This window comes from Anguilla anguilla, chromosome 5, assembly GCF_013347855.1.
Source record: "Anguilla anguilla isolate fAngAng1 chromosome 5, fAngAng1.pri, whole genome shotgun sequence".
Taxonomy (NCBI): Eukaryota; Metazoa; Chordata; class Actinopteri; order Anguilliformes; family Anguillidae; genus Anguilla; species Anguilla anguilla.
Window position 1 is genome coordinate 26,947,874 of NC_049205.1, and position 27,374 is coordinate 26,975,247.

The 27,374-nt window shown below is 38.9% G+C and overlaps 1 protein-coding gene across 3 annotated transcripts in view; it reads right to left on the reverse strand.

Moving 5' to 3' along the window:
• incenp (inner centromere protein) overlaps window positions 1-27,374 on the reverse strand; it is a 126,375-nt gene that overhangs the window by 20,983 nt on the left and 78,018 nt on the right. For 2 of the 3 annotated variants that reach the window (XM_035418821.1, XM_035418820.1), the window contains 3 exons: window positions 18,677-18,797; window positions 9,737-9,859; window positions 51-229 (listed from right to left, as the gene is read on the reverse strand). In XM_035418821.1, the coding sequence (XP_035274712.1) occupies window positions 51-229; window positions 9,737-9,859; window positions 18,677-18,797 (423 nt within the window). The remainder of the gene's footprint in view (window positions 1-50; window positions 230-9,736; window positions 9,860-18,676; window positions 18,798-27,374) is intronic. The other variant, XM_035418822.1, reaches the window with a different exon arrangement.

Below are 27,374 nucleotides of genomic sequence, written 5' to 3' on the forward strand. Positions count from 1 at the left end.
TTGCTTTGAGAAGACAATTCAGTTAATGTTTCTAAAGGGAAAGACAAAACCTTTGTGCAGCTGCCTGCTGCTGTCGTAGCAGTTCTCTCTGTTGCTCTTGCTCCCTCTCTCGCTCCTGCTCTTTCTTAAGTTCTAGAGCACGATGGGCTTCAGCTAACCTTCGGGCTCGTTCCTGCTCCTCCTCTGCCCGCCTCTTCATTAGCAATTCCTGCTGCTTTTTCTCCTCCTCCTAACAAGAATCAACAGTAAAAAGTAAACAGCAAGTAGCCTGTTGGTTATGGAATGAATTAACCATTAACCTACACTCATAGTGCATTACATGTGCAACAATTTTTTCCATTGAAAATATGTCATTTTTGTCATGTGACACTTGTCAAAAAAATAAATCAGTCTAAATCAGACTTTATGGCCAATCCTCCAGGGAGATCCTCCTGGAAGACTACAAGAGGAGCTGGGCAATATAAAGGAGTCCAGGATAATTTGCAAAATCCTGTCACGCAGCATCACAAATCACTTCGATGTTGATGAAGTGGCCTCTTGTACAGTTCACATACATAAGTGCATTCTCTGCTGGGGCAAGTACATACAATCGATGTCAGAGAGAACCCTAGCGAATCCGAAGTTCGACATGAATTGAATGTATTCATAGGCATGTCAGACAAGGCTTTAGGTAACAGCATGTATGGCCCAATTTGTAAGGTTAGATTGAGGTATGCCATCAATTGAATTTAAAGGATGCTGGAAAGACCCACTCACAATAAATGTAGCGAAGCTGTGACTTAATTTTACAGCAACAAACACTGCATGGGACAAGAGGTATTAGTCTCCAGCAAATCAGATGACGACAGATGATTATTACACCCTGTCAGGATAAGAGCAATTTACAACCGCATTCCACTTTGCTGAGGGACAGGTATGTGGTCCTTGGCCGATGAACACTCACTTCAAATGGATGGTAAATGGACTGCATTCATATTGCGCTTTTTATTCAAAGCGCTTTACAATTGATGCCTCTCATTCACCCATTCGCACACACATACACACATACACACACACACACTCACTCACACACCAACGGTGAAAGGCTGCCATGCAAGGTACCAATCAGCTCGTTGGGAGCAATTAGGGGTTAGGTGTCTTGCACAGGGACACTTTGACACGCCCAGGGCCGGGGATCAAACCAGCAACCCTCCGACTGCCAGAAAACCGCTCTGTGCTGTTACCTCCTGAGCTATGTTGCCCCCACAAGCACAACTTCCATCATCTTCCAATCCTTTGAACTATCAGGTACACCATGTGACCACGAATCAAGAATATATGAGTAGTTGATGCAACGCAAAACTACAAATCCTGTTTTACAGGTCTCAAACTACAAATTAACTTCAAATTTTTACTACAAAAACTACAAATAATGTTGGCATTAATTTTCCATGTGCAATAGAAGAAAATCTGCATGTGCATGCACCAATCAAAATTAAGGTATATACAGCCATTCAGGTTACGAGTGACTCATAACTAATCAGTGAGCAGAAAAGTTATGCTAAGATATGCCTATACAGCAGTGGAAACGCTGCTCACTGAATAATGAAATAAACGAGAAAAAGTGTTTTAAAATGATACCATGTCATTCTACAGTCAATATCTGGGACTAAATATTGAATAAATATACAACCTTACCATTGGTTTTACGCATAGAGATATCCCTTTTGATACTGAGTGGTCATATATTGTCTTGGACAATCCGTTTGTGAAATATACGTGCATGTGTGATGCCTGGGTACCTTCCAAAATAGCTGTGCGTAATACCACACCTGTTGTTTACGGCGTCGTCGCCCTTTTTAGTACAGTCTGGCTTCGTTGACAATTCATTTATTCAGTAGGTGAGAGTATAAGCTTTCTAACGATGTATCACGTCTAATTTTGCTTTTGGAATAGCGTTTTATAAGTCAGCGTAACCGGAAGTTTTTTTATCATCGCATTCAATTAGGCATTCACGTGGTAGCAGTAAAACAAAGATGCTGCTCACGAGACCTTGTCAACAATTTTTCGAAATTTCCTGGAAAATACTATTATTATTGAGGACTTCTGAGCATAGCTAAGCCATATGTTTGCTGATAGACCTAGCTGACATAGTTTTCTGGTGTAAGACAGGAGCGGATAGAACTGTATCATTGACTTCCTGTCTCTGTCTCCATCTACTGAACACAGATAAGATTATCATTTCTATGTAAGTAACTACTGCTCAAAATACTTTGGTTATACGTTATTTTTTGAAATGGAGTGTCTTTAAATAGGTTAGTGGTATTATATAATGTGGATACGTCACACTGTAATGTAAGCGTTAGTTAGTAGTGTAATAGTTTTTGTGAAGCATGCAACAGTGATGACGTGAGAGTTGGAGCATTGCCAAAACGTGGTGGATGGTTGAAAATTGTTTTCATGTCCCATGCCCATACAAGAAAACATACGAGAGTACAAAGTATAGAAATGCATACAAGACTTAATTACACATGTAGGTACTGTACCGCATTGTGTGACAATATTTTTGCATTTAAAAAAAAATCTGATAGCAATTTTTATATGCTTTATAATGGCCAAAAAGCATTTTATTCAATTTTGGAGAGATTTTGGATATATTTCTGGACCCTGGGATATTTTAGACTTGTAATTCTTGTAATTTAAGCTTGTAATTCCCACTTGGAAATGATGCAACAGTGAGTTTCTTGAGTCAAAACAGTTGATTTGTAGTGAAATAAGTGAATATGTTGTGATTTACAGCAATGCATAATTTAGACATTTTGGATTGATTTGGAGACGCTGGGTACACTGCTTAGTTTTCTTAGTTGCTTCATACAGCTATAGTAGTTCTACATATCCACCCTTAGATTTTATGAACTTGTGGTCAAGAAGTTTTTGATCCAGCACATGTATAGTTTAACCTGCTGTATATATGCAATCTCTCAGTATTTCATTGCAAACTAAAAAAGTGCCAATTCATTTTTGATTTTTTGTCTAGACAATTGCATTTGTGGAACTTTATTTCTTCAAAAATTATGAATATAAACTAATCTGCGTTAGTACTGTAAATTGTACAAATGTCTTGCTTCACTTAAGCCATTTTTCAAGCCTCTGTGATGTTCACATCTGGAGTTATAAAGCTTTAAATAGGGTTAACTTAGTCTTTTCCTGACATAGCTGTTATCCAGAGAACTGTTTAGAAAGGCAACATGCATGCCTCTTGCATGTACTTGAACAAGAGGCTATGAACCTGTATTTTTCAAACACCAGCAAACAATAGAATATGAACATCATCAAACTGAGGCGTGGTGTAGCTGTGCATGAATGGTATCACTGGTGTAATTCTGAATCTTATAAGAAACACGTTATCAACGTACAAAAATGCCAAGTTACTTACACATACTAAGCACTGTCAATAACTCATTCATTAAAACTGGCTAAATCTAGGCCTGCCATTAAAAGTATTGATATCAAAATGACGCCAAGTTACTGTACTACTATATAGGCTATCTTGCCTCACCAAAATAAAAGAAGCTGTATTCCAAAGCAATGCTACCCAATGTTTTCTAAATTGTTTCAAGTCACTTGGCCCTGTGTGTATAAGCATATGGAGTACATGAACAGGCCAAACATACATGTGGATAGGTCTGTAAGAGTTAAGATTGATTGAATAGGCCTGTCAAATTTGTATCATTATGTATGTATTTTAGCTGCCCAGCCTTGCTGTTGCGTGAATGATTGTATGTTTCTTGGTATAAATGTCTGCTCGTAAATGTCAATGTTACTGAGAGGGAACTGTCCCCATGAGGATAATGAAGTATTGTATGTATGTATTATTTATTTTACATGCACTATTCATTGTAAGTAGCAAATATACGTACAAGAACTTGTACATTTAGTAAAATGAACTTGACAACTAAGTATAAACATGTTTTCTGGAGGAATATGCTTTCAGTATGTATTCACCAGCCGTTTTGTACATTCATTTAAATGTCTTGCATGAGACAATTTGAGGTATTTGACACTTTGATGTGAGACAAAGTTTGAATGACATTGTAAGATTGTAAGATTAGAAAACAGGGCCAAGTGACTTGAAACAATTTACAAAACATTTGGTAGCATTGCTTTGAAATACCACTTCTTTCATTTCGGTGAGGCAATATTGTTTGTTGTACAGTAACTTGGCGTTATTTTAATATCAATACTTTTAATGGCAGGCCTAGATTTTGCCAGTTTGAATGAATGAGTTATAGACAGTGCTTTGTATGTGTGAGTAACTTGCCATTTTTGTATGTTGCAAACATGTTTTTATGAAATATTTCTTTTTGCAAAGTGTTTGTTATGAGAAAGTGAGAACAGTAATGCAGATAAATGTAGACGATGAGAAGTATGTGTACACATACATGCAAACACATATACAGTGTAGGCAGTGCCAGATGTAGACTGGTTTGATTGGGAGGCAGAGCAAGATTTTGGGGGGGCCAAGTTGAGGACATGATTTGTGATGAACAGCGGAGCGGAGCTGGGTGTAAAAATGCGAAGTAACCCTTTAAGAAACGGTTGTGATTATGGCTATCCTTGTGTGAATTAGTACAGTCTGATAAACGTGTACCGTTTAGCACTTTCACATTGCTATATATGTAAAACAATGGCTGTGACAAAGGGTGTGGTGGTGTAAATATAAAAGAGGTTTGCACCATTAGAAAATCAACAGAAATGTCCCCAGTGTATGTACTTACTGATTTGACGGCCATCCAACGAGCCTTCATTGACAAAATTATTAGAAAGCTCATAGAATTTGAGCTCTGTAGGTCGCAACTTGTGTACACTCCTGTCCTGCTCAGTTTTCTGTTATTTCGTTGAGATGCACTTTCAGTGTTTCTAAGGTTTATAAGGCATTTTGATACGCTTAGCTGTAGGTAGGACTCCTCTTCGCTGTTTTGCTTAGCTAGAACACTGACCTTACTTGAGAATTGTATGCAGTAGAACAGGAAGGAACACTTGACAATAGAGACTAGCAGCACACACACGTCCGCACAATTTTTGCGTATTAGAAAATAACAGTAGTATAAGAAAAATGAGGACAAATGACGAAATTGAGCAGTTTAAACAATATGTTGTTAGAATGGACATGTAGGTGAAGTCTGACATGATCTCAGACTATTGTGCAAAGAAAATAGTGATCATGAGCTAGATGAGTTCCCTTATTGAACGGTATATAAAACAGACGGTATTACGAGCCACTTGTGTAATTAGTGGTTGAAGTAATCCGTGAAATTGCACGGCAGAACTGTTGTATAAATGTACTTTTCTCACGTTCAGTACTAATAGTTATAATTATGAATGAGTGATATTTTTAAATGTAATGTTTTAATGGGGTGTTGAAGACAGTTCATACATAGTAATTGTTTGTATGTGGGTATATAGAGAACAGGGCGAGGTATCATGAATGTAGAAATGTGGCGTTTGCTGATAAGAACGTTTTCTACAGTAGCCAAGTGAAGAAATGTAGTTAGTAGAAATGCCACAGTGGTCAGCTTGTAACTTTAGGAAAATAAATACATTTACTGTCATGAAATGCATATGGCTGGCCGTGAGTGACTTTTGGTAAACATATGCATTGAAGATTCTGATATTTTTATAAGTGCAAAAGCAATATACACTTATATTGCTCGCTAATAATTGTAAGAAAATGTTAGTTTAAGATATGAAAAGATCTGCCTGATGGCGAGGCGGGATTCGATCTTCCGACCATGTGCTTCACAGTCAATTACATTGGTAGTGCGCCACCGTCAAGTGGCTGTCTAAAAGCATGAATTTTTTGGTGAAATGTGTTCATGGTTTTAAAGAAGAAGACAGGTCAGTAAGCACAGCTGAGCTCCGGTTGTATCCACATGGCCTGGCGATATTGTAGGCAGTTACATGAACAAGTAGATGGTATCTCATGATGCAGTCTATACGTTCGGTGAATGGCGGGTAAATGTGGTGCAAAAGCAATAGTTGATAAATAATAGACAATTATTAGTGAGCAAATAAGCATGTATAAGAAATTTGCTCCATATGGGATTTGAACCTGTGACTCAACGATCCATAGACCGTTATGTTACCACTGAGTCACAAACTGACTAGCTGTAGAGACCGGCAATTTTCTTGGGCAAAAAGAAATGTGCATTTTCCGTGTGTGTGACATTTTGATTGCCTGGTGTTGAAGGATTGGCCGGTGTACATAAAATGACCAATGGGGAGACATATTCTTTGTGGGCTAGGAGCATTTCTGGCAGGGAAAAGAAAAAAGGAGAAAACACAAAATCCCCTTAGTTTTGGGTTTTATTGTGTGGACATTTTGAAATGAAGTTGTTTATGAATTCTGTCTGTTGAAATAAGGTCAGAATGTACAGAAATGAATGTTTTTAAGGGCTGAGAGTCTGTGGCTGTTCCAGTTATTTCTATGGGGAACCCTGAAAAGTGCCAAACTCTCGGTGCTTTATAAGTATGGGACATGCCCTGCCAAGGCGTAACTTGGCTGGATGGCATACCTGCCATCCCAATTCCATTTTATGGTGCAAGTCTACTCATGTGGTCTTTATTATTATTGTTTTACACCAGCTGCACTTTTCTTATAATGAAATAGATTCTGCATTAGTTATTTGTAATGAAAAACCATGTTTACATATTCTGTGTCAGTGCTGCCCAGCCCTGTTCCTGGAGATCTACCATCCTGTAGGTTTTCACCCCAACCCTAATTTAGCTGTTGAATGACGTGTGCTTTGTTAGGGTTGAAGTGAAAACCTATAGGATGGTAGATGTCGAGGAAGTCAGGGAAGATCTTGTTCATAGCAGCAGTTGTAGCTTTTCAGGATTTAGCTGGCTGCCAGACGTTTTCCTTTTCTTGTCCTTTTTTCCCACGGCGCGCAGGAACTGGCGCATTGGGCTATGCGTGGCAAATTGTGGTCATTCACGGAAAACCTTTGAGGGTTTTGCTTTTTTGAAAAAGAAAAAAAAGCACAGGTGGTGCTTCGTTACGGAGCTTTAGAATGTCGCCAGCAGTGCATGCACGTGAGCTCAACAACACATTTCTCATAGAAAAGGTAGTTTGTAGCCTTTTTTTTAGTTAATTACAATGGTGGTAGAAGTGACAAGTGGTACTGTGCTGTTAGCCTTTATTGATCGCCATAAAAGGTTAATGTAAAGTACCTAGCACAATCTGAAAGCAATAACCCATAAAAATGTACTGTGAATAGTACTTGCTCAATCGAACGGTAAATGTGAAAGACATTCGATTAGTCAGCGGCACCAAAATTTTCTGTCACACCCTCAATAAACAGCAAAAATCCCAGTAGAAGACTGAATTAAATCTTTTAACGTTATATATTTTCTGAAACGTTATCGATTCCGCTTAGCCACAGTGAGTGAAACTAGGCGATATGAGCGTATAGTTTCTATGTAAATTACGTTAAAAGGATTCAGCCTTGTTGTTTGCTACCTAAACTTCACAGCACAGTCATTGCCATTATCATGATTGTAGCATGAAGTGTCTATTTTCAAAATCCATTTCAACCATTCACAAATGACCTGGGACTTTGAAGTTATAAGGCCGTATCAAGTCTCTAGTGAAAATATTGACCTGGCTATATCAGTCAGAATTCTGAGAGAACCAACTGCCATATATGAGTGCGTAAAATCAACCAAAAAATACAGCTCGCCAAGTTGCGCCGTGGGTCTGGACGGTTTCGTGCTTGTTTTTAAAAACAAGGATGTTTACTCTGACTCGTAATTTTGTAGTATTAAAGGGGTACACTAAATCACTTTTTTGAATTCTGAAGCCGAGTATCAAGTCTCCATTTCATACATCATATTTCACTTTTCTTTTGTTGTTTAAAACAAAAATCTAATTATGCCCTGCCACCGCATTTTGTGCAAAAAATGAGTCATAAACTAACCAAAGGTGAAACGTTTTGTTTGTGTCAGCAGGAGCCTAATTCAGAGAAAGAGAAGTAGGTAAAAACCTACTTCTATGTAATCAAGTCAAAGCCCCATTTCCGCCCCTTGATTGATTGAAGGGTAATTATGTAATCAACCCATCTCAGACTACTGCGCAAATTACCCTGTGTTTGAGTTGTGACAGCCTGGACAGCGTTTTTTCTCTTTAGATTAGCTTAGCTAGAAATCCTTTTTAGTCTTTTTTTGTTCCATTTTCTATATCATTCTTTTGCTTGACATTTGGCAGTTTAGTCTTCTGTAGTTAGTAGTAATGTTAGTATTTTATAGCTAGCTAGTTCGTTAAGAGGTAAGGCAGCTAGACTAGTTTTTATAATTGTACATAGCGTTTTCAGTTGTTATATTAGGCATTGCTAATTGCAGTATTTGCCCATTTTAGTGTCAATTGCAGCAAGTAGGCTATGACTGTTTCTTAATTTTAGTTGAGATAGGTAGCATGGATTTCACTTGTTGCGTCGGTGGCTGTCAAGAGTCACCAAGTTAGGCCTACTCACAAAATGACCCTTCGTTTATGGCCAGCTGGTTAATGTTCATCTGCTTTTCACTGTGGATCACTGACGTGGTTCAAGGGAAGTAAATAAGACAGATAATGTCAGGAAATGATACAGTTGAATCATGTGTTATTAATGTAACTGCATTAGGACAGGACTAGTCCTATTCAGTATATTTAGGCAAAATAGCATTGCTGGTCTTTAGGAAACAGTGACTCAAGGTAACTGGCGAACATTATAATAAAATGGCAATTGCAGCTAACATGATCTATGTTGGGAGACAGAACAGTGACAGACATGGGATTTCCCCCCTCTTTTTTTGACAAGCGCAGGAATGTTTTACCATAGATTTTAGCAGTGGTTAATTGCCTTGCTAGCTCCACCGCCAATGCATGTGCATACAACGTAGAGATGCGTTGATCACTAGAGCCAGAGCAGTTGGCTCCAGTACAGGCATTTCAGCCTCTCATTTCAATGTAAGTGAATGGTAACAATATGATCAAAATGCAGAGTCAAAAATTTTATACAAGAAAATTTAGTTGCAACAGCTGTTTATGTAATATCTGTGTGATGTCTCCCCATGTGTCGTTTTTTTTTGAGTTATTCAGTTATTTGGACAAGACTAATATTTTGTGTGCGAATCAGAGACAGTTGGCACCATAGCAGAGTCACTGTGTCTCCCACGCTGGACGACCGGACTTCATGCCCATATAAGGGTCTCCTTTTTCCCTACTGCAGTCTCTGACTCCAATTCATACAACACAGCAACGCCTACAAACAGCACTTCCCGGGCTTCAAAATGCTTTTAACCAAGACCATGGAGAGTGAATGGGTGGGATCACAGTGACTTGGATCCATATTTTTTCTACAGCCAATGGTCCCAATTTGCATCTCTTAAAAATATGAAGTGGGCGGAGACAGGCCAAAAGCTTAAGTTGCTGTACACTTTAAAAATAAACATTTTTGTTAAACTGGCAGTGGACTCAGATGCATGCTACATTTGGTGTCCTTTTACATTGCTCAGCCAAGGTTTCATTCGTAACAAGGACAAAGGATATTTTTGAATTTCATAAGGGTAAAATTCTAAAAGTCTGAGCATTTCTTTGCCATAACCCTAGAAATGGAATTTACAACTCATTTAAACATACCCACAATATTGTTTGATAAAATTTTAGCTTTGTTAAACCTTTTTCAAAAATATCAATGTTTAGCAAATGTTTTTGGCTTACAGCTTGCAAGATTTTCCTCCTCCTGGCCTCTTCCTCTTGCCTCTTCCTCTGCTCAAGCTCTTCCTGCCGTTTGGAGGCAACTTTCTTCTTGGCCTTCTCCTCAGCCAGACGCTCCACACGCAACTACAAAAAAAGGGTAGTATTATATTTTAGAAATTTTGTAAATATATTCACCATTGTCAGCTAGTGACAAGGACTAGCTTTTCAAGGACTGGCACTGATGTATAAACCACTTCATATGTCTGATGACCGTCAATTGACTGTTACCAAAATAAACTTGAAGGGGTTAGCAAGTCAGGAATGTTTAACTGACCACTTTTAGAGTTATCGATACCCTTGTGTGGGGAAATACATGTGAGGAAGACACATAGTGGTAGTTGTAGCTGTGCTACCCAGCAACAACCCTTATTGATTTCTTCTCTTAGCAGACTCATAAGATAAAATATCTGAGGCTGGTAGACATTTGACAAAGCTGCCTGTTCCCATTAATGTGTCATATAGCACTTGCAAGAAGATGACAAAGTTCTCCCAGCATAGACTGAATTCGCAACAACTGGGTACTATTGGCTTAAACTGGGAAACATCAACTATTTTCAGCAGTACCCGCACTGATACAAACAGAATTCTATGGGTGTTTTCTTAATGTGCCATTTGTAGTTCAGAATAAATCCTCATCAAAGCCTGGAAAAGAATCATTTGAGAGGTTTGTCTACATTACATTACAATTATTTGGCAGACGTTTTTATCCAAAGCGACATAAAATAAGTGAATTTATACATTCTTTAGGGTCGAACATCTGGGCAAACTTCAGGAATTTATGAGTTAGCTGACTGAACTGCATCGTCTGATCCAGTTAAGGATTGCAATATTTGGTGAGCTTTTCGGTTACTTCACTGAACTTTTTATTACAAGGTTTTGTGCTGTGAACTTGTAACACCATTGTTCAAAATGTGTACATCCGTTTATTGTAAACGTAAGTGTGTCTCTTGGAAAGTCTGCCTTCTCAAAGCGTTTATTTTTTAGATTGATCGATTAGTTGGTTTACGGAATGGTTTACTTTTGTATCTGGGAATATTCAAAAAATGAATATTCGACAGCTAAGAAGATGAAGAATGTACTTCTCTTTTGTGTTCTTGCTATGCCCTGACGAAGGTCTTTGGCCAAAAGCTTGCCATTAAAAAGACACATTTTTGCAATACTCTCAGTGTGCCCTCAGCCTTTTATTACATTGCATGGTTTTATCTTTGGTTGCACCTGAGCAATTGTCAGATGTGCGGATGATTCTTCTACTATTAACATTTTTTTTCATCCAGCAATACCTTTCATCCGAGGTATTGCATACTTTTTTATTATGTTGTCCTTCCAAGCCATTAATGCCTTGACGACTAACTTTGCTGAGACGTTTGAATTTTCAACAAGTGATGCCGAGAGAATTTTATTCCCTACCCAAGACACTGCTCACAACTTTTCGAATTCCGTGTGCCTGGAGGATTTAAAAGTCAAACTAAAAAGACTCAAGCAAAACGAATCTCGACTTAAACTTCACGGAAGCACCTTAAGCGAATACTGGCGTGTGAAGCGCATCCCAAGAGGTCTACGAATCCAAAAAGCCCCAACCAATCGGAAAAACAACAAGGACTTTGTTAAAAAATGGTGCGATATTATCAGTAAGTGCTCACTTGATTTAACTTTATTAATCATTGAAGCAGTCAATGATTAATTATGCAAGAAATCATTAATCAGGAAACGCTGCTATAAGAAAAATGTGGCAGAGATTTCACGCAGACCATGGAATCCATTAAACAACTTTGAAGTCCTACGAAGAAGGCCTGATGGCGATCAAGATCAGAAAGTATAAAAGAGACACTTCCGATTATCAACACAATCAAGTCTAAACCTGGATCAATGAGGGAGATGCACTGCCACACCGGCCACAGAGGGTCCACTACCAAGTGGATAACGACTTCCCCAGCGACTCCAACTCCCACCAGAGCACCCGCTCAACCAGGGAGAGGGGCAGTGGCGGTGGACGCGGCCGATGGCCAAAAAACGGAACACGAGCCCGAGGTGCCACAAGAGGACTTCAATGTGGAGCGTCATCCTCTCACTTGCCGGCAGACAAGGACTGTATAGTCAACTTCTGACAAGGTACTCTCTGAAACGCAACTTGGTGTTCTTAGTAAAGGCTTATCATTCGTGCCTGTTTCTCCTACCAATTCTTTTGATGTTAAGACTGATCTCTCTCGTTTTTTCAGAAAAATTTAATTAAGGCATTTCTTTGGGGATAAAAATGTTATGCAGCAATTGCCTAATGTTACCCCCTTTAAACCTAAGAGTACTTTCTTACCTCCTATCACGAATGCTTTTCTTAACTTTCTGTAGACTTGTAGAACAAGTGTTGAATTTTGTTGATTCAAAGCCTTTTTATTTTTCTGACAATCTCACTCGTGAGGAAAGAGTCGCTTTACAGCAACTTGCAGATGACAAACAACTGGTTATCAAGCCCGCCGATAAAGGGGGTGCTATTGTATTGCAGACTTTGTCTGACTATAAGGCTAAGGCCTACAGACAATTAGACGATTGCCATTTTTACAGAAAACTTGATTTTTACCCCACTGCCTTTCAAACTAAGGTCTCAACAATTTAACACTTGCTTTAAAAAATAATTGGATTTTGATTACCTTTTCTGCCAACACCCTGTCATACCTGTTTTTTTACACACTCCCTAAGATCCATAAGAATCTACACAAACCTAAAGGGAGACCCATAGTAGCAGGTAATGATTCTCTCCTCAAACCACTTTCTAATTTTGTTGATTTCTTCATTAAGCCCTTTGTTAGTTCTCTAGTTAGTTCTACTGCTGTTATTAATATATCTATGCTGAATAGTTTACCAAGCGATACACTTCTTGTCACTATGGACCAAGAAAGTCTTTATACTAATATATCCTATGATAGAGGTCTTGAAGCTCTCGGTTTCTATCCAAGAGACCGTGATACAACACCCCCTAGTGAGTTTCTGTGAACATGCTTCTCTGGTCCTGAAACTTGGTTTTTAATAGCTTGAGAAACCCTTTCTTCACTAAAATTTTGAAATGGTTCAGATATATAGACGATATCTTTTTTGTATGGGCTGGCACAGAAGAAGAACTTACTACCTTTGGTACATTTCTTAATGGTTGTAACCCAGATCTTAAATTCTCTATCGAGTATGATGCTAAACATGTACATTTTCTTGATGTGTGGATTGAATCTAATGACGGTAATCTTATTACCACCCTGTATCAAAAAGAGACTGATAGGAACACAACCCTTCTCGCTAGCAGCTCTCATCCCACTACCCTGAAAAAGGGCCTCCCTAAAAGTCAGTTTTACAGACGTATTTACAATTCTACTGATGATTTTATTCACAAGGCCTCAGCTATGAAACAATGCTTCCTAAGCCGCGTTTCCACCGCAGGAACTTTACCCCGGAACTAGGAACCTTTTGAGGAACTCAGTGCGTTTCCACCGCAGGAACTAGGGTCTAAATTTAGTTCCGGGGGCTTTATTTTACCCCCCAAAAAGTTCCTGCTCGGGGGGTAGTACTTTCCGAAAGTACAGGAACCTTTTGGGTGGAGCTTGCAGCGCTGAACATTTCTGATTGGTTTTTGTGTTTGTTTTCAGTCGCCATGTTTAAAAATATGCAGACGCAAACCAATTTATTTTCATAATAACTTCAAATCAAACTTAGCCTAGTTTTGGTTATAGCCTGCCAACGTCTTGGAATTATAACGTGTGCTCTTCTGTTCTTTTCTTGCTTTAGTATTCTTTTTATAATTTTTTAAAATAAAAAACATTCGTGCTGGGACAGCATATTACGTACCAAAACATTCAAACGGATTAATTCGGTTGCTGAATATTTTCTTCCGGATTTTCTTTGTTAGCCCGTTGTAATTGACTCAAACCGTTTGATACAGTTATGTGAGGTAGGCTATGCGGTAGTTCTGCGTAATTCACATTGGTGATACAGTAAAAGCAAACTGGAAATCACCTTCCGCACTTTTTGTCAGGGTAAAATAACAGGTTAATTCTAGTAATTGTCCATTTAGCTTTTTCAGACTGCCGTAATTTTACTCTGCCATTCCAATTCAATTCAATACTCTGCCACTTCAATTCCACAGAAAGACCAGGAAGACTATGGACTAATTTATGGTGCATGGTTCGCATCTGGAGGGCACACTTCGCAGCTCGGCTAGCAGTAGCTTCGAAGGAAAGCAAACGGTGGCTGTACCACTACTAATTTAAATTTTCACGCAAGTCCGAGTTTTCATTCTATTCTTGTCATTTTGCGATTTGCGATATGGAATTGACGATGAGAAAGTAATCAAACAGCAAATTGTTTACAACATGTGCATGTTTTCTGCTGTTGTTGCCAGTTATACATATAAATGTGAATGCATTCGGTCGCTTCGGATGTCAAGACATGAAAGCGAATGTTCGCATAAAAACATAATGAATGTGTTTGAGAGGATATATAAAACAGTTACAATCTGACTATTGGCCTGTTATATCCTATTTGTTGCATAACAACGGTCCAAGTTCAACTACCAACGACAGTTTTGCTTGACAACGGTAAAATAAGCCCAAACGGCTGCAGAAGAATATTTCAATTCCAGGTGATTAAATCGATTAAAAAAAAAAAAAAAATACAAAAGTAACCATATATAATCATTGTGGGTAACCCGTTGTATATATAAGTGGAATAAACCCCTCTGGGCTGTCCCGGTTATTAGAAAATAATGTAGGCTACTTCGGTGGTAGTATGGGGTTACAGAAGAAATCATAGAACAGATGGACCGACGACAACGTCGCTATTTCATACGTCAGTGGGCTAATTTGCCTAATCTTCTTGGGACTTTAGACCGCGGTGGAAACGCAGACAACCATGGGCTGAAGGAACCTTTTAGTTCCTTGAAAAGTAGTTCCCGAGTAATTTTGGTGGAAACGTGGCTCTAGATCGGGGTTACTCTAGCGAAAACGTTAACAAAGCTTACAATTTGGCACTTTCAAAACCACGACTTGAGCTTTTACAAAAAAGCCAGAAAAAGAGTAAAGATTTCTCGGTCATGTGTATCACTACTTTTTCTCCCAAATCTTTAATGTTTAAAAACATAATTATGAAGCATTGGCATCTGCTCACATCAGATCCTGCTCTTGTCTCTCAATTCAAGGATCCCCCCCTTGTCGTTCACAAAAGGGCGCCCAATTTGCGCAATAAGCTTGTCCATACCAGTCTTAGTACCGGCCCCTCGCAGTCATGCCTAGTACCCCTTAGGGATGGGAACTACCCATGTGGAAACTGTGCCCAGAGTCACAACACTTCGAAGGCCTATGATTTTAGTCATGGGAGTCTGGGAAACGTTTTCGGGTTAAAGGTGTTCAACGCCAAAAATGTGATCTATGTCATAAGATGCCCGTGTGATATAATTTATGTAGGAAAAACGTCAAGATGTCTAAACCAAAGAATCAGTGAGCACAAAAGTACTATCAGATGTAAAGACCCTGATTACCCTGTCGCCATTTATTTTAATAAATGTGCCCACAATGTTGCCTCCCTTCGCTTCATTGGCATCGAAAGGGTTAATGCGCCTGCTAGAGGAGGCAACATTGAGGAATTACTTTTGCAAAGAGAACTCTACTGGATCCATACTTTAGAAAGTTACAATGAAGGGGTCTTAATGAAGAATTTGACATGCGAGTTTTGCTGTAATTGCCTTTCTATTGATCTTTAATTTTTTGTATATATTCTTCATCGTATGCGAGCAACTACGGCTAACTATATACCCAAATATAATCTTTATATTTGTATATATTTCTTCAGGTTCGCAGTGTTCCTGTTTTTATGACGGTATTCCCTGATGTATGGTACAGGTATACTCAACCCTCAACACCATCTTTTTATTTTTGCCGACACATGGATTTTAGGCATTTTTTACTCTATTGTGCTATGTAATGCACTATATTGTACCACTATATATAATGGCTTCAACTCCGTGCTTAATTTGATAAAACACTTCTCATATGTAAATTGTTTGCAATGCACTACAATGAAAATATGATACTTAAATTTTTTGTGGCATGTATAGCTATTTCTGACAATGTGGCTTAACTTCATGGACCCCGATGACGTCTTTTGGTGTCATAAATCACTACAATTTGTTGTCAACGAAGATCTCCGTAATTTCCAAAGCTGACTCGGTTTTCTTTTTTTTTATCAATGAGGGGAGGGTCTGAACTTTGAGTGGCATGTTTCTTTAGCCAATCGGGTGCAATCTATGGTGCTTTAACTATGCCAACAAAACACGCCCAAATTTTCGCGTCAGGGAAACCATAGACGACAGTGCCATTGAAAGTTTGTTAGTAGAAGCTTTTTGAGAGGATGAATAATTACTTTTCCTTGGCATGGATCCATTTGAAGTCAATATCGGGTGAGTTCGTTTAGTCCTTGAATTCGTCATTATGCTGAAAAAATTTCTAAACCATTTTTATTGATAGTATTTGCGTTTCTCTGCAAACGCGCGAAAACACGCTAGTATAATAAAACAATGACGGTAAATATATATATATATAGTCCACATAGTTCCGTTGCTACCATAATGTAACAAACTTTCTTGTGTCTACAGCTGCCGTTTCTCACTGCAATTACTAATATTGAATATAAACAAAAGATGCAACTTATGCTGTAGTCTGCCAATGTCTAAACAAATACGGTACTCTGCGCGCAGCACGCAGGTAGCAGGGATGACGAGTTGATATTTCGTTTTCGGTTTTGTTTTTTTTCAATGTCACATTTATTATTTGAAATATGTATTATTATTCTATCTGTCTCTGAGGCACTCTGAAATGTGCATTCTCTGCTAAGCTGAGCAATGGATTGGAATAGAGGGTGTGCATTGACGTCACTTTCCCACCGGAATACGCCCCCTCAGTCGGACTGAGTGGCAAAACATGCTGCGACATGGCTGCCTTTAGTAGAGGAAACTGCAAAACCAGGAGTAAAACAATTATCTGCTTAAATTAAAGGCAGTTGGACTCGACAGTGATCCTGACAACTTACCGAAGAACCAGTGGTCCATGGATATTGAACAAGAAATCGGAGCTATCTTTTTACAGACTGCCGAAATCTAAAGAAAAGAGAAGCAAATGGATCGCTGCAATTCGCAGAAACAACTGGAATCCAGGCACCGAAACGCGGACTTGCGGTTGTCATTTTGTGTCAGATATGTTGGATTTTTGGGTAAAATCATACTTTAATTTATATGCTTGGCTAGCTAACACTAACACATCTAACCATCCCCCCTTTGTTTATAGAACACAAGGCTCATCATCATGGATGTTTTTTTTAATAAATGCTGACAAAAACTTTACAGTTACACAGAATATAAATGAAAGATGCTAAATATTTAATTGATGAGTAGTCAATACAGTACATAAGATATGACTCTAGTCTAGAGTCATTTCTGGTGCAAGGCTCAGGTGCCAGGCTCTTCATGTACATAATGCCACATTATAAAGCAATGGCACGTTCAATTGACATGACATTTGGTGTGGGCACTCAGGGATTAAAGCAAGAAAAGATTTGTGAGCCTGAAAAGTTGTCCAGGAGGAAATGTGTACAATGTACTGAATTAAGTATTTTATGAATTTAAAACTGCTCTATGCCTGAAATCTGGCATGGTGCCTGAGAACTTTAAGCTCTGGGTACTACATACACCCTGGACTTACATTGCAGGGTGTTTTCATTGTGGTGGACATGTACTTGTGGAAATATATTACAAAAACTTTTTTTTTTTTTTTTTTTCATAAAACATAAATTACATTTTTTGCTTTGAATTGCTATTTCTGATTATCAAACTCTTAAAAGTAGAAGTTTTGGCAGATCTGGGTTTCCAAGAGATTTCTGATAAAACTGGTATGTAATACTTGGGGCTTCTTCTTAATTATCATGTAAAAAAATGAAGATAGTGAAAAATGGCCAAAAACTATTTAGAGTCCTAGGGTTTAAGAGGGAAAAATCACCCAAGAAAGAAAAATTTATTTTAAGAAAAAACTTAAATTTCTGGGATTGCAACTGCGGTTGGAACAAAAACCTGCATATACCGTGGAACCCATTAAGGACCGAGGTTAAAACACATTGTTTAAATTAACAGTTGCTGATGTAAAGGCCAAATACTGATCTCTGATCACTATCACTACAACAATGAATGGACATTATGGAAGCACTATGAAAAATAAAAGGGAAATTTAACTGATACAATATATAAATATCTAGACAGTTTGCTATTAATGGCATGGTGCATCAGTAGGGAGGGACAGAAACAGACCATAGATAAGACAGGGAATGCTAGAGAGACTGTAGACAAACTACATGTGCACAAGTACCGCACACCAGCAATCGTGGTGCAGTCACACAGTTCAACCACACGCCGCCAGTCCATCGCAGAGCACACACAGCATTCACTCACAATCTCATTCCAAGACCTCTTAACCTAACCTGCATGTCTTTGGACTCTGAGAGGAAACCGGAGTACTGGGAGGAAACCCACACGGACATTGGGGTGGGGTCATTTTAATCAATTCACGAATTGGAATTCTTACATGTCATTATTTGAACATGGAGGGAAAAAAACAACAATTCATTTTCATCTTATAGAATTGATGCATGTTTATTTGCAGCTATCTAACCAATGACTTTCAATTCTAAATGTTCCATGATCATTTATTATCCAAAGTGTACCTAGATTTTAAATCGACATTTTATTTCAACCGGATACATTTTATTCAACGGAAACTCAAACTGAGTTTGAATATCTTTAGTCTATGTGTATGTAAACTTTTTGCCTCAACTGTAACTCATGAACAATGATATAAAAACAAAGCTGCCTTTAATAAAGCCTACCTTATCATTTTTCTCTTCAATATAAGCCATCTTCTGTTCAATCTTCTTCTTCTTTTCCTCTTCTCTCTGTTCCTCCTTCACTCGTGCCTCCACTACTTTCCGCAGGCGCTCATCTCTCTTCCTACAAAAATAATCACATGTTCAGGATGGGGACCACCGATGGACTTCTTCCAATCCAGACGATGCCAAAAAGCAGCTGAGGAAAAGATATCTTTCATTTGTACGAACATGAACAGGTGTGTTTTACACATTATAAATTCAGAGGAAAAATAAACAAACTGAATAGTTAGTGATGCATACACAGACGATTGACAAATAAAAGGAAAAACCATTATCAACCATTCATCATGCCCTGCGGATAACGGCATTGTCATCCCGGAAGAGACCATTCCCATCAGGATAGACATGTTTCATCATAGGATAAAGGTGATCAACCAGAATAACTTTGGATTGATTTGCAGTGACCCTTCACTCTAAGGGAACAAGTGGACCCAAACCATGCCAGGAAAATACTCCCCACAGCATAAGAGCCACCAGATCCCCTCACCGTAGGGGACAAGCATTGAGGCCTGTACAGTTCTCTTGGTGAACGCCACACATGCACTTGCCCACTTGTTGAGAATATGGTGATGGAAGACTCATCTGACCATATCACTTTTTTCCCCACATCTCAGCAGACCAGACATCTCTGCTGACCAGTGTCTATTCTTTCTGCACCACTGAACTCTCAAATCACACCCGTCTTTTTATGCACTGCAACCCTACTATAATATCCCTCTCTATGTAGTTGTTGAACTGTTCCTTGCTGACAGTCTGATCACGTCCTGCATTGATATTCTCAGTCACCTGAAAAAGAGTTGCTTTTCTGTGTTTCCTTACATATTGCACTAATGCACAAGTATCACGGTCATGATGTCTTTCCCATAGATATAAATGCAGATGTCACTTTAGTCACTGTTCCTACTGAAACACAAGCTAGTTGAGCAGTCTTTGTGACTGCAGCTCCTGCCATCCGTGCACCAAAAATGGACCCTCTTTCTAAGTCATTTAGATCTTTTGCTCTCGCCATCTTTATCCAAAATCAACGTCAACTGGGCCTGCTTAGCATTTTTATATATGCCACAGAGCATGACAGGATGTAAATTGCTTAATTGTATCATGCAGTATGTCTGTATGGAAGCATCTGCACAACCGAATCGATGGATCTGTCTCTGGTGCTTTCAGGCACAATGTTAATGTTTTGTTCAGGAGGTACATATCTGGAATACAAGGAAAGCATTTATTCAGACTTTATGTTATGGCTAGATAATGTAATAGGCAAGCAACACTAAAACATGTTTCTATAGCATGGACATACACATTTTGTTAATTACTTCTTATCAATAGCAACTAAATCTTTAGTGGGGACGAGGGGAAAGAAAAAAAAGTTTAATGAATTACTGCAAGAAATTGCAGATGGTTTTTGCAAGTATAATCCACTATCTTCATAAAGTAAATAATGTATAAATGGGAAACTGTAGCAATCTTGAAAAATTAAGCCATTGTTTGGTCTTCCATTAATAAAGTGCTGGAAAATGTTATCTGCCATTTAGCCTAGCTCGTTAACGTTACTGAATTCTTGGTTGGAATAACAATACTACAGCAAGAATTATAAAAAATAAAAATAAAAAGCCAAAAAGAGCTTTTTAATGTTAGCTATAATTAATGATTCAGCATGACCAAACATCAGTCTAACTTTCAGAATCTGCTGGGCTAAAGTATGCCCCATTTACCTTGAGATTGCATCGACATAGCCAAACGTTAATCATGCGCAATATCTAACCTACCTACCGGCAGCTCCATTTATACTTTATTTCTTATTAATCTTATCTTTTGTTATTTTAGTTTATTTCTCTTATCGTTTCAGCACTATTGTTTTCCCTTCACATAGCTACACAACGATGCTTGTGGGCTAGACGTGTTATCAATAGGCACAATGCAACTTACCTTGGAGCAAAAGTAGCTATGTCTGTCACTGACTGAAAGTGTCAAAAAGTTTTATCACAACAGACACTTTCCTAAGCTAGTCTTCGGATCGGGGAATGGAATAAAAATAACAAGAGAATTCCTCAAAATACTGTTTATTAAGGAAGGGTTAGACTACTTAAAACAAGTATTTTCATTTTTTTGGTACTTGCTCCCAAATTCTCATTGTAAACCAGAACACATTTGGGGAACTACCGAGGTTCCCAATAGTTCCAGATATAGATGGTTCCTTAAACTGTTTGATGCAATGGACAAGAGCAGGGTTCATACACTTTTTCACCAATGATTTTCAATGACTTTTCCATGACTTCTCCACAATCTTTAACTGAATTTCCATGACCAAAACAAATGACTTTATCTCAGTGGGACGATTTAAAATTATTTATTGTAACAGCTCCAACTACCCTGTACCCTCCAACAGACCCTGAATGGTCTTGATATCTGGGTAGAGGAGCACAAAATGAAACTCAACCCAAAGAAATGTAAAGTTTTACATGTCACCCACATGAGGCATCCACCCGCCCTGCCGACTCTCTCCATTGACCAGAACATCCTGGAAGTCTGTGACACTGTCAAGGTCCTGGGGGTCACCATCCAGAGTAATTTGCATTGGGACAGTCAGGTGGACCACATGCTGACCTCAGCGAACAGGAAGCTTTTTGCTCTGCGTCGCCTGAAGAAATTTGGTGTCCGAGACCCAGAACTGGTTTCCATCTACACAGGCTACGTACGCCCGGTGCTGGAGTATGCAGTCCCCGTCTGGCACAGTTCCCTGACTACAGACCAGGCTAAAAGGCTGGAAAGCACGCAGAAACGGGCTTGTAAAATCATACTTGGCCAGAGGTACTCAGGGTACCCAGAGGCTCTCTGCACTCTCGGATTGTGCACTCTATCAGAGAGACGCACTCAACTGTGTCTTGGCTTTGCCAGAGAGCTGCTAAAGTCCAACTTCAGTGACTGGCTACCCCCCCTCAGGGAGGAGCTCACAGGTATCAGAGAAGGAATTCAAACCAACTGGCCATCCCAAGATGTCGAACTGAGAGATACAGGAGATCACTAATCCCCTATATGTGCAGACTCCTAAATGACAGCGGATTTTAAATTTAAATTTGGGATACGAGATTAGATCTCAGATTAGATAATTGCAATATTTAAAATTTTTTGTCTACTTAGTATTGATGTTTTATTGTAACAGCAAAATAATTCAGTGTTTTTAATGACAACTGTTTTTATGAACCTGTAATAATGCTGAAAGGTCAATAAATAAATAAATAGCACTAAGTAAATTAGGTCTGCATCTGAAACATATGGTGCCTCTCTAAAGCCGCGTTTCCACCGCAGGAACTATACCCCGGAACTAGGAACCTTTTGAGGAACTCAGTGTGTTTCCACCGCAGGAACTAGGGTCTAAATTTAGTTCCGGGGCCTTTGTTTTACCCCCCAAAAGGTTCCTGCTCGGGGGGTAGTACTTTCCGAAAGTACAGGAACCTTTTGGGTGGAGCTTGCAGCGCTGAACATTTCTGATTGGTCGAGTACTCGCAGCATTTTTTTGTGTCTATTTTCAGGCGCCATGTTTAAAAATATACAGGCGCAACTCGATTTATTTTCATAATAACTTCAAATCAAACTTGTATGTTATGCGGCGCAGTAGCCTACTTTTGGTTATAGCCTGCCAACGTCTTGGAATTATAACGTGTGCTCTTCTGTTCTTTTCTTGCTTTAGTATTCGTTTTATAAAATGCTAAGCATTCGTGCTGGGACAGCATATTACGTACTAAAACATTCAAACGGATTAATTCGGTTGCTGAACATTTTCTTCCGGATTTTCTTTGTTAGCCCGTTGTAATTGACTCAAAACGTTTGATACAGTTATGTGAGGTATGCGGTAGTTCTGCGTAATTCACATTGGTGATACAGTAAAAGCAAACTGGAAATCATGTTCCGCACTTTTTGTCATGGTAAAATAACAGGTTAATTCTAGTAATCGTACCTTTAGCTTTTTCAGACTGCCGTAATTTTACTCTGCCATTCTTCAATTCAACAAAAAGACCAGGAAGACTATGGACTAATTTATGGTGCATGGTTCGCATCTGGAGGGCACACTTCGCTGCTCGGCTAGCAGTAACTTCGAAGGAAAGCAAACGGTGGCTGTACCACTACTAATTTAAATTTTCACGCAAGTCCGAGTTTTCGTTCTATTCTTGTCATTTTGCGATTAGCCATATAGAATTGACGATGAGAAAGTAATCAAACAGCAAATTATTTACAACATGTGCATGTTTTCTGCTGTTGTTGCCAGTTATATTGGAAATGTGAATGCATTCTGTCGCCTCGGATGTCAAGACATGAAAGCGAATGTTCGCATAAAAACATAATGAATGTGTTTGAGAGGATATATAAAACAGTTACAATCTGACTATTGGCCTGTTATATCCTATTTGTTGCATAACAACGGTCCAAGTTCAACTACCAACGACAGTTTTGCTTGACAACGGTAAAATATGCCCAAACGGCTGCAGAAGAATATTTCAATTCCATGTGATTAAATCGATAAAAATCAATAAATACAAAAGTAACCATATATAGTCATTGTTGGTAACCCGTTGTATATAAGTGGAATAAACCCCTCCGGGCTGTCCCGATTATTAGAAAATAATGTAGGCTACTTCGGTGGTAGTATGGGGTTACAGAAGAAATCATAGTACAGATGGACCGACGACAACGTCGCTTTTTCATACGTCAGTGGGCTAATTTGCCTAATCTTCGCGGGACTTTAGACCACGGAGGAAATGCAGACAACCATGGGCTGAAGGAACCTTTTAGTTCCTGGTAAAGTAGTTCCTGGGACTGAAAGTTCCGGGTAATTTTGGTGGAAACGCGGCTTTTAACAAATAAACACCAGACACATTCTTAGATACATTCTCTCATATTTTAATTCGAATAGTTTAACATTTTTGTCAATGTCACAAACAGGGCTCGAAATTGCGACCATTTTGGTTGAACGTCTCATTCTCTGTACATGCGCTAGTTAGTACACTCAGCATGTCCCTTGTGAGCTGACGATGACCCTTCTAACCAATCGCGAGCTTGACATTCTTACCTTTAATGCTGATTTTAAATTGGTTAATATTAGCCTTCAATCACTCCCTTTCGCTGCACTCCACTGTCACGCGACACAGAGAGCTAACGCGTAACTAATGTTACCTGAAGACAAAAGTTTATGTTCAATTTATTAGCGTTATCGAAAGCTGAAAAGTTGAAGCGGACGTTTTGTGTAGCGACCCGGTTGGAACAGCTCATTTCTCCGATGCAGTTTACGGGCGGTTGATTTAATTAGCGGTATTAATGTGACGAGAAGCGCTTTGTCGTTTGAATGCATAACACGCAATTCCTTGAAGAGTCGACACATTTTATGCGTGACAGTTTAACTGTTACTTGTAAACCGTACTGTTATATTGTCGTTTTTTATTAATAAAAAATCTATTGCATATATTGTTGGTGCTCCTTACATTTCGTGGATGTTCCTAAGTTTTTGAAGTTGGGAGCACCAGTGCTACCAAGTAAAAAAGTTAATTTCGAGCCCTGATATATTACTGAAGCTGCACTTCCCTGGCATATTGTCGGCACAGTAGGGCCTACGTTTACTAACTGCTACATCAGCAGAGGCGTGCCTGTAAACAGACTGAGCCGGACCGAATTAACTTCTCACACCACCAAAATACCGCGAAGGTTACGTGCCAATTTACGTTTTATTACTATACATACTATTTTTTGATTGGATTAATTAGTAATTATATTTGATGCAACTTTAGCTATATTTCCATTACTTTTCCAAAACTTTTCAAAAAATATTATTTTCCATAACTTTTCCAGGGCCTGGAAATTGCATTTTAAAGTTCAATGACTTTTCCAGGTTTTTCATGACCGTACGAACCCTGAAGAGGCATTAGTTAGATGACAGCAACAATCTAATGCCTACAGTGACCCTAGATAATCTGTTGTCCCTACTTTTAATGTATTTGGCTGTGGTGCCCCATGCAGTGGGAGGAAAAATAAATGAATAAAAATTGCACGTCCCTGCTTGCGGACGTAATTATCCAGTGTTTTCTCGATGCAGATTAAAGTGCTGCAGTTCTGCAGCATTCTCACACTGTATTTCCAGTAACTGGATGGCAGCTTTGCACTATTGACAGCAGGCGTGTCTCCCTACTCTTTTGTGTTATGCCTTCAAAAATTCAGGTCAACAACAAAATAACAGTTTTAAAACATTAGCTAAATTAATTAGCCAAATACATACCTATATTAGTAATATTAATAGACAATGCTTCATTCTAGCAAAGTTGTGTAAAATTATAAATGTGTACAGTACCCAGGGATTAAAGCAAAAAAAAAAAAAAAACTTCTGACTGAAAATTTTTTTTCAGGCTGAGAGCAGGGCCGGTCGACCGGGGAGGGGGGGGGGGGGGGTCTGTTGGATGGAACCTTTGATTGGGTGGGTAAGCCGCATGTTTGCCCATAGCCACCGCCGGCTGTGAGGCCAAGTCATATTCCCCCTCTACAATTTGTAAAACAAGTTACAGAGGAGGCCCCCACATTAGGGCATGTACACACACACTGCCCGGCATTATTTTTTGTTTTTTTAGGGAAGGTGGGTGATGCACCGCCTTTTTAGAGCGGCTACTTTTTTCCGCCATGCGGTAACTTCACATAGGTTTACATGTAAAAAAACACGGAGGCAGCTCAGAAAAAGGCGGATAGTGTGTACACGCCCTTAGCCAGATATGCAGTAGATACTACAAGCATTGTTTCTCCTGAATATATTTTCCATTGAGTTCAACAGGAAAATTAATCAGGAGAAACAATGCTTGTAGTACCTACTGCATATCTGGTAGCAGCACGGTGGTTTGAGGCTCATTTGATACCTTGGACCCTTAATGACTTAAAGCCATTTAACCAACAAGTGTGTTCCATACTGTATCAGCATAATTTACAGCTGAATCTAGTCCCACCCCCCAATTCCCATAGAGATCTATTCAAATGCAAAGAGTTTTTGTATCGCTTGTAGGACAACCTGAAAATAAGATATCCAGACTCTGATGATGTTGATAGCTCACAGACATCAGGAAGTCATGGCATGCGAATGATATGCAACCAAATACAAAACATGACTCTTTTATTTGACATTATGTTAGTCTACTGTATAAGTGAATTTCCCTGTTTCTAGCTTTTCCCCAAACAGTTCACTGCAGCAAAAGTAAACGAGCAAATGGTGGCACAGGAGGTCTCAGGAGTGCATTTAATTCTTGCTTGATTTGTTGTTAAGACCATAAAAGCATAATATTTTGCCATTTTGGCCTTGTCCCATTTTTTTTTTTTGCCCAGGAGTGTGCACTTTATTTAAATACTCGAGGACAATAGCATTTTAAGGAAAGATGATGCTTTTGAACAGCTTTTCATTTGCCAGTTTTCTTTTACGTAATTTCAATGCGGTTTTCAATCTATAAAAGCCTACATGAATATTTGCGTTTGGGTCATTAACTATCTGTTCACCTTTCAAATAGCCTACGTTCTACATCTCACGGGTTCATACCGCTGCCCCACTCACGGTGTCCCAGACACCAATAGCTTATTTAACACTAGAACTGCGGCGAAGTTAATTGGCGGATTACCGAGAGAGGGCGTCAAGGTGACACTTTTATTTTTAAATGAAAAAAAAGTATATATATCATGTATGTGTATTTAATTTTGAAAATCGGTATGGGGTTAATTTAAGGCAGGTCTTTAGAATCATAGGGATACTTGAACTTTGTGTTTTCATCTTATTTTGCATGACAGTGCCACAAATAGGACGTCCTCACGGGCCAAGTGCTAGGGATCAGGGGAAATTAGTGTGCGCATGCAGGTGAACATGGATTTCGGGCTCATCTAATTGCAAACTGTCACGATTCTTAGCTGCTGGAATAAACTTTCCTCGTGGATTATTCTCGGTCGGGAGATGTGGGTGGTTGCAAAAGGATTGCTTTCTTCTCGTTCGTCGGAGTGGTGAGATTGCCTTTTTGAACGGCGGCTTCTCGTTCCATCTTCGTCACAAACTTTGACTTTGATTGCAATCTTGATTAAATATATTCGTATTTGAACTATTTCTATTGCTTTCTGGACATTAAGACTCTCGTAATTTGGGGTTTTTGGGGTATTTTGTCATGTTTATAAATGTATATTTTGGTGTTAATCTAACATCGGCTTGTGTGTAGACTAAAGTTGAATGTGCGTCCGCTGTAATGTCATTAATTGATTAGCCTGCTTCAGTACACCGTGGGGCTATATTATGGTCTCCGATTGTTTCGTTATTATACATATTATTGTTATATTGTCAAGAAATATATTGTCAAGAAAGGAAGTGTATGATTGTTTGTGGCCTTAATTAGTAGCCTCTGCCCAGTCTTCCAGCAGCGTCAGTAGGCTAGCCCGGTACTACCAAGTTGTACCTAATAAAGTAGCCGGTGAGTGAATATAATTACAGACATCCAAGTAGATTGTATTCCTATACAAATTAGCTACCTACCATGAAGGTAGGAGGTGTCATGGGAGGAGTATAGCAGAGTAAAGCGTCCTAAATGTGTAATAATTAACTCCTGTATGTATTTCTATACTCTCGTGTTTTCTTGTATGGGGA